Source organism: Littorina saxatilis, linkage group LG13 (genome assembly GCF_037325665.1).
Source record: "Littorina saxatilis isolate snail1 linkage group LG13, US_GU_Lsax_2.0, whole genome shotgun sequence".
Taxonomy (NCBI): Eukaryota; Metazoa; Mollusca; class Gastropoda; order Littorinimorpha; family Littorinidae; genus Littorina; species Littorina saxatilis.
In genome coordinates, this window is record NC_090257.1 from 23661508 (window position 1) to 23681249 (window position 19742).

Consider the following 19742-nt stretch of genomic DNA (forward strand, 5'->3'; position numbering starts at 1 on the left):
GTTTCTTCTGAGACAATCCTTGTTCTCTTATCATCTACAGATTTACCGCAGTCTTCACCACGCGAATTCCCAACAGAAGTCAGACTTTCGAACATACAATCTACGTAGGCAAGCATGATACGTCATGACGTCATATGATTCCTAGCATATTGACGTAATGCTAAACATCCGGTTATCTCGAGTTTTCTCCGTAATACATGTCCGTGGGTTTTTCAATGTTCGGTTATTTCCGTGGCTTCATGCGGAAAGGGAACCGTCGTCTGCAATCAACGACATGGACCATTCTGGTACTTGTTGCTGACAAAAACATGATTTTAACACAGAATTTAATGTCAGAATAGCTATATAAACGCTATTGTGTTTTCATCGTAGCAATAGGGTCCGATATTTAGACTCGAACAAGTATAATGCGACTCGTCTTCGACTCGTCGGCATTATACTTGTCTCGTCTAAATATCGGGCCCTATTGCTACGCTGAAAACACAATAGCTGGTAATGGTAATCGGGAAGGTTGGGGTGGGGTGGGGGGGGGGGGGGTGGTAGGGGAGAGGGGGGGGGGGGGGGGTTGGTCGCGGAGATGATGACTAACGCAGACTTACTAATTCAATATTCCTGCAGCAAGAATGATTAAATACAAAAATATATCTAATCTATTCTTGCGGAGATGATGACTAACGCAGACTTACTAATTCAATATTCCTGCAGCAAAAATGATTAAATATAAAATTATATCTAATCTATTCTTGCTGTCTTGCTGTGTTCGGGTTACTCGTTCGACGGAATGGTGTACGTCATTGAAATATATCCTACTTGGCTTTGGCAAAGAGAGGTCAGTCACTCTTGTGTTTGTGAACAAAATGAAACTTTTCTTCAAAACATAATCTTCCTCTGCTGAAACAAACCGAAAAGGGAGATAATGGACTTCAGAAAAGAACAAAGAGGAGAAGAGGAAGAACTACGAGGATTAAGAGAAGGGGAATGAAAGAGAGGAAGGGGAACGGAGAGACGAGAGACATGATCAATTAAAAACTTCGACAAGATTAATAGCTGGAAGAACGAAACAAGAAAAGAATGGGGACATCAGCTTCTTTCTACAAAAACAAGTGAAGAAGTATATGGATAAACAACACACACACACAAACACACAGACGCACACACACAGACGCACGCACACACACACACGCACGCACGCACGCACGCACACACACACACACACACACACACACACACACACACACACACACACACACACACACACACGCACAACACGCACACACAATAGGCACACACACACACACACACACACACACACACACACACACACACACTCACGCACACATGAACGAAGAGAGAGAGAGAGAGAGAGTGTGAGAGAGAGAGAGAGAGAGAGAGAGAGAGAGAGAGAGAGAGAGAGAGAGAGAGAGAGAGAGAGAGAGAGAGAGAGAGAGAGAGAGATGCGAGGGAAAAAACCCTAAGGTTGATCGCAATTTCCCAGTTACGAATGCAAAAACCAGGAGACAAAACTATTATTGAACCCGACATTGAACCTTTCTCACCCAATCAAACCTGTTATAAAGTGCTGCCTCTGGCCATGTAGCTGAGAAAGGATACAGGTCGAGTTGACCTGGCCAAGAAGGGAGTCGGCAAGCCCCAAAAAGGGAGGCAGAGAACGTGCCTGGCTTCAAAAAAAGTAAATTTTAAGGGGCTTATTGTCCGTCAGGTCTTAATTGCCTATATTGGACATGAATTGGTTAATACGATTCGAGTTTTTACGCCCTCACGGCTTTTGATGTATGCGTGTTTAGGTGGTATCAACCATCTGCATTTATGGTAGAATGACCAAGATCTTTAACGTGCCATTGTGGTGACACGGGGGTGGTAGATGGATACCGTCTCTGGGTCTGCACATAAAGTTGACCCGTGTCCGTCCCGGATTCGAACCAGCGACCTTTCGATCACAAGTCCAGTGCTCTACCACCTGAGCTACCCGGGCCCCCAGCCTGGCTTCACAATCTCTAGGGGTCTTTAATAGGGTCGGCTCTGCACTCTTCATGAACTAATCTGAAAGACTCGGTCCTTTTCGTGTACATCGATTCTGCTCACGATCTCAGATCTATCCAGTCTGATGCATCGGGTAAGACCACCCATCCAAGCGGACACATACCGAGTATCTTCTTCTTCTTCTTCTTCTTCTTCTTCTTCTTCTTCTTCTTCTTCTTCTTCTTCTTCTTCTTCTTCTTCTTCTTCTTCTTCTTCTTCTCTTTCTTCGTTCATTGGCTAAAACGGCCACGTTCACTCTTGTTTTTGCACGAGTGGATTTTTACGTGTATGACCGTTTTTAGCCCGCCATTTCGGCAGCCATACTCCGTTTTTGGGGGATGAATAATTGGTATTTTCGTGTTTCTATAACCCACCGTACTCTGATATGGATTACAGGATATTTTTCGTGCGCACTTGGACTTGTGCTTGTGTGTAGGCTACACACGAAGGGGGATAAGGCACTACCAGGTCTGCACATAAGTTGAACTGGGAGATCGAAAATATCTTCACCCTTAACCCACCAGGCGGCCGCGGCAAGGATTTGAACTCACGACCTTCCGATTAGGAGGCCGATGTCTTATCCACTGCGCCTGTCGCCAAGTATCAATATCCTCGCTTCCTTTGCGGACCTGAGACGCACCTTCTGGTCGGAGACGGGGGACATAAGGGGAGAAACTGTGATGTCGGGCGGAGTCCCTTTGGCGAACCGTCTGAAGACTTGGTCATTTCGGCAACCTTGGTAGTTCAGTGTGGCGACGGGAAAGAGGAGGAAGAAGAATTAAAATAGGATGCTGATTTCAATCTCGTTTTTGATGTCCTGCACATTCTGCAATGTGATCGTTTGTATAGTTTCTTCTGACTTCATTAGCTGGTTCACAACTGTCATTTTTGTTCCATTTTTTTTTTATCGAACTACGACGTCCAGTTGAGTCTTACTGCAGCAACTGGCTTAATTGAATTGAACTTTATTGAATTGAATTGAATTGAACTTTATTTAACAAGGATTAAGATTTAAGGCTACGCCTTTTCTTACAACCTGTCCTTGGGACGCACAGACACACAATGATAAAATTGAAAAATTAAAAATTAAAAAGTTAAAAAGTCAGAAAACTTCAGCACGTGATGATAAAGATGACGATGACGATGACGATGATGATGATGATGATGATGATGATGATGATGAAGATGAGGCATGAAGAGCATACATATGTGGTTATTCATAAAATCAAATGCATACTATGCAAGTAATTATAAGTACAAGCTGGTAGCAATCGAACATGTAGCAATAGTACAACAAAAATATGTTCAGAATATACAATGCACAGCATATCTTTGGCGTAATACTAAGTGTGGTAAATCAAAACGCGTTAAATTACTCAGACATTAAGTGTTTTTTGACACATTTTTACAAACTTTTCAATGACTTTAAGTGCTTAAGGGATTCTTTCTTTCTTTATTCGGTGTTTAACGTCGTTTTCAACCGTTCAAGGTTATATCGCGACGGGGAAAGGGGGGGGGGGGGGGGGGATAGAGCCACTTGTTAATTGTTTCTTGATCACAAAAGCACTGATCAAAAAAATAGCTCCAGGGGCTTGCAACGTAATACAATATATGACCTTACTGGGAGAATGCAAGTTTCCAGTACAAAGGACTTAACATTTCTTACATACTGCTTGACTAAAATCTGTACAAACATTGATTATATTCAATACAAGAAACACTTAACAAGGGTAAAAGGAGAAACAGAATCCGTTAGTCGCCTCTTACGACATGCTGGGGAGCATCGGGTAAATTCTTCCCCCTAACCCGCGGGGGGTGCTTAAGGGATGATGGAAGTGATTTCCAAACTGATGTACCCGAAAAAGCAAGACTGGTCTTATAAAGGTTCAAAGGAGGGGGCTTAATTCCTTGATCAATGCTCTCTAATTACTTTCCTAGTTTTGTTTTTGATTTCTGGTAACCCTACACACGTTCTGCTAATCAGGCAGTTTGAACAGAGACCTTCGGAAGGAATGTAGGCATTGCATTTCAAGAATATTGTCAGAAATTCAATGACGGCACGCTGAAGCATGGTACAAACTATGCAGACGCAGAGAACCGTTGGAGTTTGAAGATAGTGAGCGCCGAGCCAAAATCGTAGTGGGCTTACTTTGAAATTCGATTCATTCGGTTAACTTTTTGTTAATGTTCAAGGGGCATGCCTAACAGCAGATTGTTGATGTAAAGAATTTAATTTGGGACACTCATTCTTCAATTTTCTCGGAATTGACATATTACGACCCGTTAAGGACGAATTTTGTGTGGACTCCATATCTTGTAGCGTTCTGGCGGCACAGTCTTTGCGACATTTGTAAGAATTCGGTCCCGCCAACTACAGCAAAACCATGATGTCAGTCTGATTGTTGTTGCACACTCGTAGCGGATTGTTAGGCCAAACTGAGATGGTACCAAATAGTGTGAGTTATGGTGTCGTCCTTGGCACCTGTTTACGGCAGATACTATGTGGACTCGATTTCTTGTGGTGTTTTTGAGGAACATTTTCTGTTCCAAGTTGTACGAATACGTCTCCGTCCATAACAACGAAACAGTGCGTTCATTATTTGTGTTGTTGTTGTTGTTGTTGTCTACGAGTAGGGGAATGGCGGATTAAACTAAGATGGTACCAAATAGCGTGGGTAACACAGGGCGTCAATGGTCCACCGTGGGCTGTGGGGTACCCGTATATTAAAGATGTGCACATTTGTTTACGGCAAATACTTTGTTGACTCGATTTCATGTGATGCTCTTGGGGAAAATTTTCTGTTACAAGTTGTACGAATTCGACTTCGTCAACAACAGTGAAACAATGCATTAATTATGTTTGTTGATGTTGTTGTCTACGTGTAGGGGAATAGTGGGCAAACTGAGAAGGTACCAAATAGCGTGGGTTATGGTGTCCATGACCCACTGTGGGATACCCGTATTGTAAATGTGAACATTTGTTTACGGCAGATACTGTGTGGAGTCGATTTCTTGTGGTGCTCTTGAGGAACATTTTCTGTTACAAGTTGTACGAATTCGACTCCTTCAATAACAGCGAAACAATGCATTCATATTTTTGTTGCTGTTGCCTACGTGCAGGGAAATGGCGGACCAAACTAAGATGGTACCAAAATAGCGTGGGTTATAGTTATACAGAGCGTCTATGGCTCACCCTGGGCTGTGGTGTTCCCATATATTGTAGATGTGAACATTTGTTTAGGGCAGATATTGTGTGGACTCGACTTCTTTTATTACACCCCCGGTATAGGGGTGTGTATAGGATTCGGTCGATGTGTTTGTTTGTTTGTTTGTTTGTGTGTTTGTGTTCGCATATAGATCTCAAGAATGAACGGACCGATCGTCACCAAACTTGGTGAACAGGTTCTATACATTCCTGAGACGGTCCTTACAAAAATTGGGACCAGTCAAACACACGGTTAGGGAGTTATTGGTGGATTAAGATTCTACAAGGACTTATAGAGGGACATATTAATGGTCAAAGGGAATTAACCTTGGTGGCAGTGAGAATGGTAAGGACGGGGGTGTTTTTCCTACCTCGGAGGAATTTCTTGTTGGTCTCGTGGCATATTTTCTGCGACAGTTGTACGACTTTGACTCCGTCCACAACAACGAAACAAGGCGTTCTTTATTTTGTTCTTGTTGTCTAAGCGTCGGGGAACTGTGAACCAGACAAAGATGGTACCAAAATATTGTGCGCTTAATAGGGCTAGGGCTGCCATGGGTTGTGAGGATCTAGTATTGTATTAGTGAACACTTGTTTACGGCGGATGTTGTGTGAACTCTATTTCGTCTCGTTTCATTGTCGCACATTTTCTGCGACATTTATACGAATTCGACCCCGTCTGCTTCAGCGAAACAATGCTGTTCTTCTTGTTTTTGTTGCCCGCGCACAGGAAATGGACAGCAGAGGTCAGAAATCGGAGCTCGGATGAATTCTGTGTCATGTAGTTAATGAGAATTTATTGAGAGAGAGAGAGAGAGAGAGAGAGAGAGAGAGAGAGAGAGAGAGAGAGAGAGAGAGAGAGAGAGAGAGAGAGAGAGAGAGTATATGTGTGTGCGTATGTGTCAGAGAGAGAGAGGGAGGGTGAAAGGGAGAAAGAGAGGTGAAGGTTAAGAGAGAGAGGGTGTTGAGTGAGAAAGATAGAGAGAGAGAGAGAGAGAGAGAGAGAGAGAGAGAGAGAGAGAGAGAGAGAGAGAGAGAGAGAGAGAGAGAGAGAGAACAGTCATGTGTGTGTTTGTGTGTGTGTGTGTCGGGGGGGGGGGGGGGGGGTTGCGTCATCAATTTACTTTGGCATGCGGGTGTTAGCGTGTGGGGGCGAAGGGCTTTACAATAGCTAAACCCAACGTATGGTGTGGCAACATTTGGCAAGCGGAGGCGGTAATGTCCTTAATTTAATTTGTTTCAAGGTGCAAGTCTCTGGTCGATGGCCAAATCGTCAATGACAGCACAAGAACGCGCATGATCAAATAGGGTATTGAGAATAAATAGCCCATCCGCATCTAATAGCAAACGCTGCTTTCTGGGATTTCTAAAAACAACGGGAAACAGATTGGATGCAAACTCGTGGGATGCTTCGACGGTTTGAATGGAAAACTTAATCCGCCCGAATTAGACCATTTCCATGTTATTTTGTAAAAGAGAGAGAGAGGTAGTTCGATCTTGATGAGGCTGTTCAAGCGTCAATGACATCCAGTAACATCGGTTTTGCTCCATTGGCAAAAAGTATGGGATTTCGGGGTTTGTGGCGAGGCTTTTGTCATGAACGATCGTCGTACGTGAATTTGGTCAACTGAGGGGAATTGATACCCAATATCTTTTTATATTTAGTCAAGTTTTGACTAAATATTTTAACATCGAGGGGGAATCGAAACGAGGGTCGTGGTGTATGTGCGTGTGTCTGTGTGTCTGTGTGTCTGTGTGTGTGTGTGTGTGTGTGTGTAGAGCGATTCAGACTAAACTACTGGACCGATCTTTATGAAATTTGACATGAGAGTTCCTGGGTATGAAATCCCCGAACGTGTTTTTCATTTTTTTGATAAATGTCTTTGATGACGTCATATCCGGCTTTTCGTGAAAGTTGAGGCGGCACTGTCACGCCCTCATTTTTCAACCAAATTGGTTGAAATTTTGGTCAAGTAATCTTCGATGAAGCCCGGACTTCGGTATTGCATTTCAGCTTGGTGGCTTAAAAATTAATTAATGACTTTGGTCATTAAAAATCTGAAAATTGTAACAAAAAATACAAATTTATAAAACGATCCAAATTTACGTTTATCTTATTCTCCATCATTTGCTGATTCCAAAAACATATAAATATGTTATATTCGGATTAAAAACAAGCTCTGAAAATTAAATATATAAAAATTATTATCAAAATTAAATTGTCCAAATCAATTTAAAAACACTTTCATCTTATTTCTTGTCGGTTCCTGATTCCAAAAACATATAGATATGATATGTTTGGATTAAAAACACGCTCAGAAAGTTAAAACAAAGAGAGGTACAGAAAAGCGTGCTATCCTTCTTAGCGCGACTACTACCCCGCTCTTCTTGTCAATTTCACTGCCTTTGCCATGAGCGGTGGACTGACGATGCTACGAGTATACGGTCTTGCTGAAAAATGGCATTGCGTTCAGTTTCATTCTGTGAGTTCGACAGCTACTTGACTAAATATTGTATTTTCGCCTTACGCGACTTGTTGTGTTTTATACAGGAAAGAATAAATGATGTCGCTCAGTCTGTAGCACACGTACCTCTCTCGCTCTCTCTCTCTCTCTCTCTAAACACACACGCACATACACACACACACACATACGGACGCACGCACGTACACACACACACACACACACACACACACACACACACATATATATATATATATTGGGGTTGTCAGATGAGGGTAGTCTCCCATGCCAACAGAAGCTACCATTCAGAGAATGGTTTGCTTCTTAGTTGGATACCATGGGTTGACAACTCTCGCCATCAGTACCACCTGACCACTGATGAGACACAATAGTGTCGAAACACGTGTCTGGTCTAGGTACAAATACTATGGTCCTCCTCAGGACTAGATTACCTTGCGATACGTCCCCCATAAAGGGACTTTGCTCTGTAAATCTCGGTCCCCCTTGAGGAGGGTCTGATGCTCCCAATAGGCTGTCTGTGAAGGGATACTTACTTCTCTCTCTATCTCTGCTAAGAGATTTTAACAAATCTCGGAAGAAAGTCTCTGCTGACTTTCAATTGTTTCTTTCACAATTTCTGATGTTTTATATATATATATATATATATATATATATATATATATATATATATATATATATATATATATATATCAGGCATGGGAATTGTCCGCCGAACGGCGGAATTCCGCCGAATTTTTTTTGTTGTTCCGCCGAAAATGCAAAAGTGTCCGCCGAAAAAATAAAGGGGGGAGGCACACAAAAAAAGCACCGGTTACTTTGGCCTTTGCGCAAAAGCCCGCGAAAACTTTCCGTACTTTGTTCACGCACTGCTACCTCCCGCCTCAGTTATTGAACTTTTATGCTTGAAAGTAAACCAGATTGCACAGATTGTGTTACAAGTTACATTTTCCTGTTTGTCTCAACAGATCAATTTTTTTTTACAAATTTAAACCATATAATACATGTATATATTTTTTTTCTTCAAAAAAGCAAAAATTGGTAAATTTTTTTTACTAAAAACTCTGATTCTAAAAACAGAATTTAATGGCAAACTTGGAGCTCAGATGACACCAGATTGCACCATCTGGGTTCTTTGGAGAAATTTTTTTCCGGGGGGGCATGCCCCCGGACCCCCCTAGTAAGGCTAGGCGCTTCGCGCCGTCGACTTGACGCTTCGCGTCTTCAGTTATAAATTTTCCGCCTTTTTTACAATTTTCAATTCCCATGCCTGATATATACACACAACATACACACGCGCACGCACGCACACACACTTATACACAAACACGAACAAGTTTGATTAATATTCCATGAAAATGACTGTTTGATTTAAGAGCTCGCCAACTCGTTTTTATATTTAGTCAAGTTTTGACTAAATATTTTAACATCGAGGGGGAATCGAAACGAGGGTCGTGGTGTAATATTTTAACATCGAGGGGGAATCGAAACGAGGGTCGTGGTGTATGTGCGTGTGTGTGTCTGTGTGTGTGTGTGTCTGTGTGTGTGTGTGTCTGTGTGTGTAGAGCGATTCAGACTAAACTACTGGACCGATCTTTATGAAATTTGACATGAGAGTTCCTGGGTATGAAATCCCCGAACGTTTTTTTCATTTTTTTGATAAATGTCTTTGATGACGTCATATCCGGCTTTTCGTGAAAGTTGAGGCGGCACTGTCACGCCCTCATTTTTCAACCAAATTGGTTCAAATTTTGGTCAAGTAATCTTCGACGAAGCCCGGACTTCGGTATTGCATTTCAGCTTGGTGGCTTAAAAATTAATTAATGACTTTGGTCATTAAAAATCTGAAAATTGTAACAAAAAATACAAATTTATAAAACGATCCAAATTTACGTTTATCTTATTCTCCATCATTTGCTGATTCCAAAAACATATAAATATGTTATATTCGGATTAAAAACAAGCTCTGAAAATTAAATATATAAAAATTATTATCAAAATTAAATTGTCCAAATCAATTTAAAAACACTTTCATCTTATTCCTTGTTGGTTCCTGATTCCAAAAACATATAGATATGATATGTTTGAATTAAAAACACGCTCAGAAAGTTAAAACAAAGAGAGGTACAGAAAAGCGTGCTATCCTTCTTAGCGCAACTACTACCCCGCTCTTCTTGTCAATTTCACTGCCTTTGCCATGAGCGGTGGACTGACGATGCTACGAGTATACGGTCTTGCTGAAAAATGGCATTGCGTTCAGTTTCATTCTGTGAGTTCGACAGCTACTTGACTAAATATTGTATTTTCGCCTTACGCGACTTGTTGTTGATTCATGATGCGCTCATTTTATTCATGCATCTGAACATCTGATCATTACGATAAAAGCAAGGTCAAAACTGTTGATAGCTACACCGAAAAAGGCATACAGGAAAATCACACACACACACACACACACACACACACACACACACACACACACACACACACACACACACACACACACACACACACACACACACACACACACCCCGCGTGTTATAAGGACATGCAACACATCACTGCCAGAGTCTCCACACAAAAACAACAACAACGATGCACGCTTTTGACATATTTTGCAAAACAAATTCATTGCTATTTTGCGTATTCAATATTCGGTTTTACAGAACCTGTCGAATTCTTCCCGCCCATGCTTTTCAGCCTTGTTTCTCAACCCTTTATAAAGAAAATGCGCTTCTTCCCAGCCTCCAATCAAACTTGGCAGACCACACCGTGCACTCAGACAGCAGCGATGAAAAAGTAGTTTTACACCCTTACGGCAAAGTCTTTATGGGCAAGTTACACTGGGCAGCACAGGAGAACAGCCACGAAATGTATCAGTTTTGAGAGATATCGTGTCTTTATATTATTTCGCCTGCGCTTTTTAACCTCAGTTTCTTTGCTGACGCCTTGTCAAGAAAATCCTATGCTCAATTCCCTTTCAGAAAACGCTTAAGACCATATTGTGCACTCAGTCAAAACAGAACAATGACATACAACGATTAAAGGTCCTTGTCTACATTTTTATACCGAAATCGCCATTTGACCATTAAAATGCAGAGTCTATTATCTACAAATATTAACAATACACCCCCTTTCGATCAGGAAAGACGAAGCCAATGTAGCCGTTTGAAAATTCATTGTAGTATTCCAGCGTAGTACTCATAGTAGGATATCCTTATTTGGAAAACGCCAAGCGCAAAACTCCTCTTAAATCCCGTGCATTTCGTGCGTTTAAAAAAAAGCGTGGACAGCGCTCCAGTGTCAAACTGTTGATACACTTGTTTGGGCGTGGCTATAAGCATAGTGACATGAATTTGATTGGTCAGTATTTTTAGGCAAAGCACATGTTCTCAGCAAACAGAAAACAAAATATTGGAAGCGTGAGTCACGCTACCCAAAAATAAAATCTTTTTTTACATATATTTTTTTTTCTATAACTTTTTTCCCCATGGTTCATTCATCATCTGACATAACTTTTTAGCGAAATCTAACCATAAGATTATTGAACAAGTCGCGTAAGGCGAAAATACAATATTTAGTCAAGTAGCTGTCGAACTCACAGAATGAAACTGAACGCAATGCCATTTTTCAGCAAGACCGTATACTCGTAGCATCGTCAGTCCACCGCTCATGGCAAAGGCAGTGAAATTGACAAGAAGAGCGGGGTAGTAGTTGCGCTAAGAAGGATAGCACGCTTTTCTGTACCTCTCTTTGTTTTAACTTTCTGAGCGTGTTTTTAATCCAAACATATCATATCTATATGTTTTTGGAATCAGGAACCGACAAGGAATAAGATGAAAGTGTTTTTAAATTGATTTCGACAATTTAATTTTGATAATAATTTTTATATATTTAATTTTCAGAGCTTGTTTTTAATCCGAATATAACATATTTATATGTTTTTGGAATCAGCAAATGATGGAGAATAAGATAAACGTAAATTTGGATCGTTTTATAAATTTTTATTTTTTTTTTACAATTTTCAGATTTTTAATGACCAAAGTCATTAATTAATTTTTAAGCCACCAAGCTGAAATGCAATACCGAAGTCCGGGCTTCGTCGAAGATTACTTGACCAAAATTTGAACCAATTTGGTTGAAAAATGAGGGCGTGACAGTGCCGCCTCAACTTTCACGAAAAGCCGGATATGACGTCATCAAAGACATTTATCAAAAAAATGAAAAAAACGTTCGGGGATTTCATACCCAGGAACTCTCATGTCAAATTTCATAAAGATCGGTCCAGTAGTTTAGTCTGAATCGCTCTACACACACACACACACAGACACACAGACACACACACACACGCACATACACCACGACCCTCGTTTCGATTCCCCCTCGATGTTAAAATATTTAGTCAAAACTTGACTAAATATAAAAAAAAGCAAAAATGTAGACGACCACCTTTAAATGACAACGCTATTTGGCAGATGGGTCTTTCGAATACATTCCTCAAGTGCGACGCAAACGCCTGTTTTGCGTCGGAGCTGAGCGTACGTTACCCCTGGTAGGTTAAATGATTCTCGTGATTAGTCAAACATGAAGGTAGTTACAACGAAGCTTGCGGGTATTTTTGTATGTTTTTTTCGTTTTCTCCGTTGTGCTGAGACGTGTCCATGACCTTGATACAAGGTCGTAATTCCGATAGCACGTGTAGAAAAGCGTCGAAGTCTGTAATTAGGGCCACGTCCATTGTAAAGTTACGATTTCAAACTTCTCTTCTTGTCTTTTCTTGTTTGACAGTTTCAATCTTGAATCTAATTAGTGGTATCAATCAGGTGTGAACAGCGTGAAACAATCCGATACTTGTTGCATCCGTGGCAAAGAAGGCGGCTGTCCTTTCTTGACGGATAAGCAGCTTTAATGTAGAACGCCTTTTTGTTGTTGTTGACAGTTATTGAAATACTTTGTGCCTCGTGAGGGTTATTTGATCAAGGATGTTGTGGTTTCCTACGCATCCACTTAATACAAATAAAAGTATTTCTTTCTTTCCTGCGTGTGGTCGGCCTTTTGTGCACGATTGTGAAGGTTGGGGTTGAAATAGGCGGGCTTGTTGTAGTTTGGCTTTTTTTGGAAAATATAGGGTTGCTGTAGTTTAGCTTTTTTTTTGAAAATAAAGAGTTGTTGTAGTTTAGCTTTTCTTTGAAAGTATAAAGTTGCTGTAGTTTGGCTTTTCTTTGAAAATAAAGAGTTGCTGTAGTTTGGCTTTTCTTTGAAAGTATAGAGTTGCTGTAGTTTAGCTTTTCTTTGAAAATATAGAGTTGCTGTAGTTTAGCTTTTCTTTGAAAGTATAGAGTTGCTGTAGTTTAATAGCTTTTTTTTGAAAATAAAGAGTTGTTGTAGTTTAGCTTTTCTTTGAAAGTATAAAGTTGCTGTAGTTTGGCTTTTCTTTGAAAATAAAGAGTTGCTGTAGTTTGGCTTTTCTTTGAAAGTATAGAGTTGCTGTAGTTTAGCTTTTCTTTGAAAATATAGAGTTGCTGTAGTTTAGCTTTTCTTTGAAAGTATAGAGTTGCTGTAGTTTAATAGCTTTTTTTTTTTTTTTTAAATAAAGAGTTGTTGTAGTTTAGCTTTTCTTTGAAAGTATAAAGTTCCTGTAGTTTAGCTTTTCTTTGAAAATAAAGTGTTGCTGTAGTTTGGCTTTTCTTTGAAAGTATAGAGTTGCTGTAGTTTAGCTTTTCTTTGAAAATATAGAGTTGCTGTAGTTTGGCTTTTCTTTGAAAATATAGAGTTGCTGTAGTTTAGCTTTTCTTTGAAAGTATAGAGTTGCTGTAGTTTAATAGCTTTTTTTTGAAAATAAAGAGTTGTTGTAGTTTAGCTTTTCTTTGAAAGTATAAAGTTGCTGTAGTTTGGCTTTTCTTTGAAAATAAAGAGTTGCTGTAGTTTGGCTTTTCTTTGAAAGTATAGAGTTGCTGTAGTTTAGCTTTTCTTTGAAAATATAGAGTTGCTGTAGTTTAGCTTTTCTTTGAAAGTATAGAGTTGCTGTAGTTTAATAGCTTTTTTTTTTTTTTTTAAATAAAGAGTTGTTGTAGTTTAGCTTTTCTTTGAAAGTATAAAGTTGCTGTAGTTTAGCTTTTCTTTGAAAATAAAGTGTTGCTGTAGTTTGGCTTTTCTTTGAAAGTATAGAGTTGCTGTAGTTTAGCTTTTCTTTGAAAATATAGAGTTGCTGTAGTTTGGCTTTTCTTTGAAAATATAGAGTTGCTGTAGTTTAGCTTTTCTTTGAAACTATAGGGTTGCTGTAGTTTGGCTTTTCTTTGAAAATAAAGAGTTGCTGTAGTTTAGCTTTTCTTTGAAAATATAGAGTTGCTGTAGTTTAGCTTTTCTTTGAAAATAAAGAGTTGCTGTAGTTTAGCTTTTCTTTGAAAATATAGAGTTGCTGTAGTTTGGCTTTTCTTTGAAACTATAGGGTTGCTGTAGTTTAGCTTTTCTTTGAAACTATAGGGTTGCTGTAGTTTAGCTTTTCTTTGAAACTATAGGGTTGCTGTAGTTTAACTTTTCTTTGAAAATATAGAGTTGCTGTAGTTTGGCTTTTCTTTGAAAATATAGAGTTGCTGTAGTTTAGCTTTTCTTTGAAAATATAGAATTGCTGTAGTTTGGCTTTTCTTTGAAAGTATAGAGTTGCTGTAGTTTGGCTTTTCTTTGAAAATATAGAGTTGCTGTAGTTTGGCTTTTCTTTGAAAATATAGAGTTGCTGTAGTTTGGCTTTTCTTTGAAAATATAGAGTTGCTGTAGTTTAGCTTCTCTTTGAAAATATAAAGTTGCTGTAGTTTGGCTTTTCTTTGAAAATATACAGTTGCTGTAGTTTGGCTTTTCTTTGAAAATATAAAGTTGCTGTAGTTTAGCTTTTCTTTGAAAATATAGAGTTGCTGTAGTTTGGCTTTTCTTTGAAAATATACAGTTGCTGTAGTTTGGCTTTTCTTTGAAAATATAAAGTTGCTGTAGTTTAGCTTCTCTTTGAAAATATAAAGTTGCTGTAGTTTGGCTTTTCTTTGAAAATATACAGTTGCTGTAGTTTAGCTTTCCTTAGAAAATACGTTGTTGTTGTAGTTTGGCTTTTCTTTGAAAACACGTTTTTGTTGTTGTGTGGGTTTTAGTAAAAATATGGGGTTGTTGTAGTTTGGCTTTTCTTTGAAAACACGTTTTTTTTGTAGTGTGTGTTTTAAGTAAATATACGGGGTTGTTGTAGTTTCGCTTTTCTTTGAAAATTCGGGGTTCTGGTTATCCGGGTGAAATTTCTTGCGCTGATAAGGAGTCAAGGTTATGTTAACGAGAGAAATTGTTTTTGACTCACATGCGAAGCAAAAGTGAGTCTATGTACTCACCCGAGTCGTCCGTCCGTCCGTCCGGCCGGCCGGCCGGCCGTCCGGAAAACTTTAACGTTGGATATTTCTTGGACACTATTCAGTCTATCAGTACCAAATTTGGCAAGATGGTGTATGATGACAAGGCCCCAAAAAACATACATAGCATCTTGACCTTGCTTCAAGGTCAAGGTCGCAGGGGCCATAAATGTTGTCTAAAAAACAGCTATTTTTCACATTTTTCACATTTTCTCTGAAGTTTTTGAGATTCAATACCTCACCTATATATGATATATAGGGCAAAGTAAGCCCCATCTTTTGATACCAGTTTAGTTTACCTTGCTTCAAGGTCAAGGTCACAGGAGCTCTTCAAAGTTGGATTGTATACATATTTTGAAGTGACCTTGACCTTGAACTATGGAAGATAACTGTTTCAAACTTAAAAATTATGTGGGGCACATGTTATGCTTTCATCATGAGACACATTTGGTCACATATGATCAAGGTCAAGGTCACTTTGACCCTTATGAAATGTGACCAAAATAAGGTAGTGAACCACTAAAAGTGACCATATCTCATGGTAGAAAGAGCCAATAAGCACCATTGTACTTCCTATGTCTTGAATTAACAGCTTTGTGTTGCATGACCTTGGATGACCTTGACCTTGGGTCAAAGTCACATGTATTTTGGTAGGAAAAATGTGTAAAGCAGTTCTTAGTGTATGATGTCATTGCTAGGTTTAGTTATTTGACCTTGACCCTGAAGGTCAAGGTCATGTCAAGGTCAAGCATGTGAGTCGTATGGGCTTTGCCCTTCTTGTTTTATTGTGTAATGACACTTAATATTACACTTGACACTTAACATTGTTAACATTAATACACTTAACACTTAACATTGTTCGGGAACAATCAACTTACAGTTTGGGAAAAAGAAGGGATCAGTAGAAAAGTCAAGAATTTATTCCAATGACTCAACATTAAAATGTGACATAAAAGCCTGGACAGATAACTTTGACTGTGACTATTTTTACGGAAACTTGGACACGTTTGCACGAAACCCAAGTTTCTTTCGTTCATTATTTACAAAAACACAAAAACAAAAAACGATAAATAGCGTGGTTTACGGTGCCTATAAATAGCGTGGCTAACGGTGCCCATAAATAGCGTGGTTTACGGTTCCCATAAATAGCGTGGTTTATGGTGCTTTAAATAGCGTGGTTAACTGTACCTATAAATAGCGTGGCTAACAGTGCCCATAAATAGCGTGGTTTACGGTTCCCATAAATAGCGTGGTTTATGGTGCTTTAAATAGCGTGGTTAACTGTACCTATAAATAGCGTGGCTAACAGTGCCCATAAATAGCTTGGTTTACGGTGCCCATAAATAGCGGGGTTTATGGTGCTTTAAATAGCGTGGCTAACGGTGCACATGAATAGCGTGGCTTTGGTGCCCATGTGTTACTGTGTGGTTAAAGTATTATAGGGCTGCACGTATATATTCATTTATGATCCAAATCCAAAAATTCATTTCTGATACCGTTTTAACAGGCATCTGCATTCTGTCTTCAGATACACGCTAAACCGATTGAAGAACAGCAGTTGGATGGAGAAGAGGGAAGAAAAAGTCCAGCTGGGAAACTACTATCTTGTCCGAAATCCGCAGAAGGTTTGCGACGGTGACCGAGAGCGGCAGCTCAAGGCCGAATACGGTATCTAATGTCATATCCTCTGACGTCAGCGATGTGTGACGTAAGAGACACCCCCCCTCCCCGAGTGACTACATAACACTTTGTCGAGAAAACACAAAACAAACACGGGATGCATCCAATAATGTATTGACAGAGAAACATTTTCAAGTTAAAAAAAAAATCACAGTAACAATTTTGAAAAGCATCCAGTGCGCCAGCAGTTTCGATCCATAATTCGAGAATAGAGATGAAATTTAGGAAGCCTGAATGTTGTATTATTCTCTAATTACGAATTGACTGCTCAAGATCAATTCGTTTGCTACAGCCTACAAGGACAAGGGAAATGGCATCACAAATGCATCGACAGCATCAGAAACAGACAACCGAGAAGAGGAGTCGCGTTTACATCATCGGATTGAACGTCACCGGGATCTACACATTTGACAGGCGCGTCACTGGAAGGATCTATGACAAGCAAGATTGGTGAACAGGCCATTATATAATCTTTTGATTAAAATTATGAAATCTTCGATATTGTATTTCGTAGATAATCGAAAAAGTAAAGGTACCTTTCGACAAAGTAAGCACATGATTCCTGAGCCCCGAACAGTGTAACAGTCCGACATTGAAATCACAAGAATCCAGAAAGTACACTAATCAGATCGTAACACTATCGGTACTGAACAAACGTCACGAGAGTCGTCCCACAAGATAAAAATTCAAAGTAATTCGTGTACGTTTTGAAATTATATACAGCGTCACAACATTGTTGGATACCAACCGGACCACCACGTCATCTCCATGTTGATGTCGTCTCATGTTACGTCACAACGTCTGATGACGTCATAACCTAATCGTCGCGTTTCTGCTTCGGAAGCCCAGGTCACCGATTTCTGACAGTTTTACGGATGTCCGAAAGCAAGAGGAGGCACTTCACAGAAAATGGTTGAACAATTCAATGAACAAATAAAAATAAAGTATCGTGTTATGTTCACGGTCAAACTTTTTTTTTATGCGCGTATGCTTCGAAACATTGTGGAGAAGTTTTGTTTTTGATGAGAATGCTAAGTTTGATTTTTGTTTTAAATGAAAAAAAACTTTGTAACGCAAGAGTGAAGTAAGAATCTTGCGCGGGAACAAAAATGCACACACTCAACTGCAAGGGATTCAAAAAAAGGGATTTGATATTTCAAACATGGCGGCTTTGCGCTGCATTTCGTTCGCCTCGTGTGAGGGAAAATTCAGGTACTTGCAGTTGTGCATACAATAAGGAACACCGCACACATTTCTTTTAATAGTAAAACCAAGAACTGTGATACGAATTTTTGTAGTCATGGACACCTATTTGTCCATATGCAATCCTAACTTTTTCTCACAAATTGCCTGTGATTTTGTCGAGTGAGGGGAGGTGTTTTTTGCTTCAAATATGGTGCAATATTTCTATTATGAAAAAAATAAACCCACTTCCTTTAATGTCAGGATTGCTTTGATGATAGTGGGAGAGGGAAGTGGCATGGGGGGGGGGGGGGGGGGGGGGGAGGAAGCGAGAACATGTGTTTTTGCTAGCGAGCGTGCGAGTCTTCAAATGTGTCCATTTTTCTCGATTTGTTTCTGTTATTCTTAGGAATTGTGGTATTTGGTTTGGCTTCACTATCGCGTTTACTTAAAGTAGAAATTAGAGCTGTGATATGCCGTACGTTGACATTAAAGTATCATCATTCTATTTTTAGACATAGTCATCTCTTGTCATCCTAGCATAATTTACTGTGTGGAAATTTCACAATGAGATAAGGTATTGCAAACTACTACCAAGTCTTTCACGCCAAACCGGTTTTGGAATGAGTTGGTTATTGCAACGCTTACCATATGTAAGGAACATCAAGTTACACAAACACATCCATGGGATATTAGTTTTCATTGCGCCCTGTGTTTTTCTTGTCGTTTTTGCCCGGAAGATTAATTTTTGTGTACTTTTATTGGGTATCTTTTTTTACGACCTCTTTTTACGAAACTCTGTGATAATTCTCAGTGTGTGTGTGTGTTTTTTAAAAGTAATTTCTGCCAGGTCTTTCAGGTCACGTACGCAGGATATTGCCTCCCCCTTTTCTCCCGTATTTACGGCCTTTGTTGATTCGTCTATGTGCAAGATAACCTCCCTTTGAAAGGCAACAGCGTCCATTTTTCTACACATCTTAACACCTCCGGAATGGAAATAACAGCTACGACCTAGATACTGCCTTATTTTGAACCGCATGAACTGTACCATTTATGTATTTGATCCAAAGCAGCGATTGAAGTATCCTTTCATAACCGGAAGTAGTTAGTGCCATTTCCAATACCTAAGTAGGTCATTTAAAAAAAGGCTTTCACTTACTGGTTTTGGCAGTGCAACTCTTAAATGATTCGTGCTTCCCTTTTCCAACAAAATATGCCCTTTCACATAATCATGTAATAACAGAATAAACCGGCGTGTGTTATGTTTCACAACCTTGTTATCTTTTTTTGTCTGAATAATGGCGACCAAGCATGTTCCTGTATATATCCATGATTGCGCTTTGCTGCATTTGAGATGAGTTTATTTGGATATGATGTAGAAAGGAAACTGTGCTATATCTCTGCCAATAAAACATATTTTTATTTCGAAAACAAGTGTGTGTGTGTGTGTGTGTGTGTGTGTGTGTGTGTGTGTGTGTGTGTGTGTGTGTGTGTGTGTGTTGCTTTGCTGTGCTTTGTTGTAAGATTTTTATAAGAGAGCTAGAGTTAAAAATGATCATGACTGCAATCGTACCAAAAGGCAACAAAAAATAAAAATTCCGAACAAACAAACTTCTTCTTCTTCTTCGGCGTTCCAGGATTTTTGGCCTAAACAAACAAACAAAAATCCCAAAGAAACCACTTGATGTGATTATAGACCATTTACTAACCTATTTTATGAACTTGTCATCATCGTTAAATTCTTCTATTTGCAAATAATCATATTTTTGAGACAGA

The 19742-nt window shown here is 39.5% G+C and overlaps 1 protein-coding gene across 2 annotated transcripts in view; it reads left to right on the top strand.

Annotated features, from left to right (window-relative positions):
* The window catches only part of LOC138945320 (uncharacterized), a 44025-nt gene extending 25801 nt beyond the window's left edge, over window positions 1–18224 (top strand). For both annotated transcript variants that reach the window (XM_070316740.1, XM_070316741.1), the window contains exon 7: window positions 16633–18224. In XM_070316740.1, coding sequence (XP_070172841.1) covers window positions 16633–16780 — 148 coding nt within the window. In that variant the 3' untranslated portion in view covers window positions 16781–18224. The remainder of the gene's footprint in view (window positions 1–16632) is intronic.
* Window positions 18225–19742: the final 1518 nt, after the last annotated feature.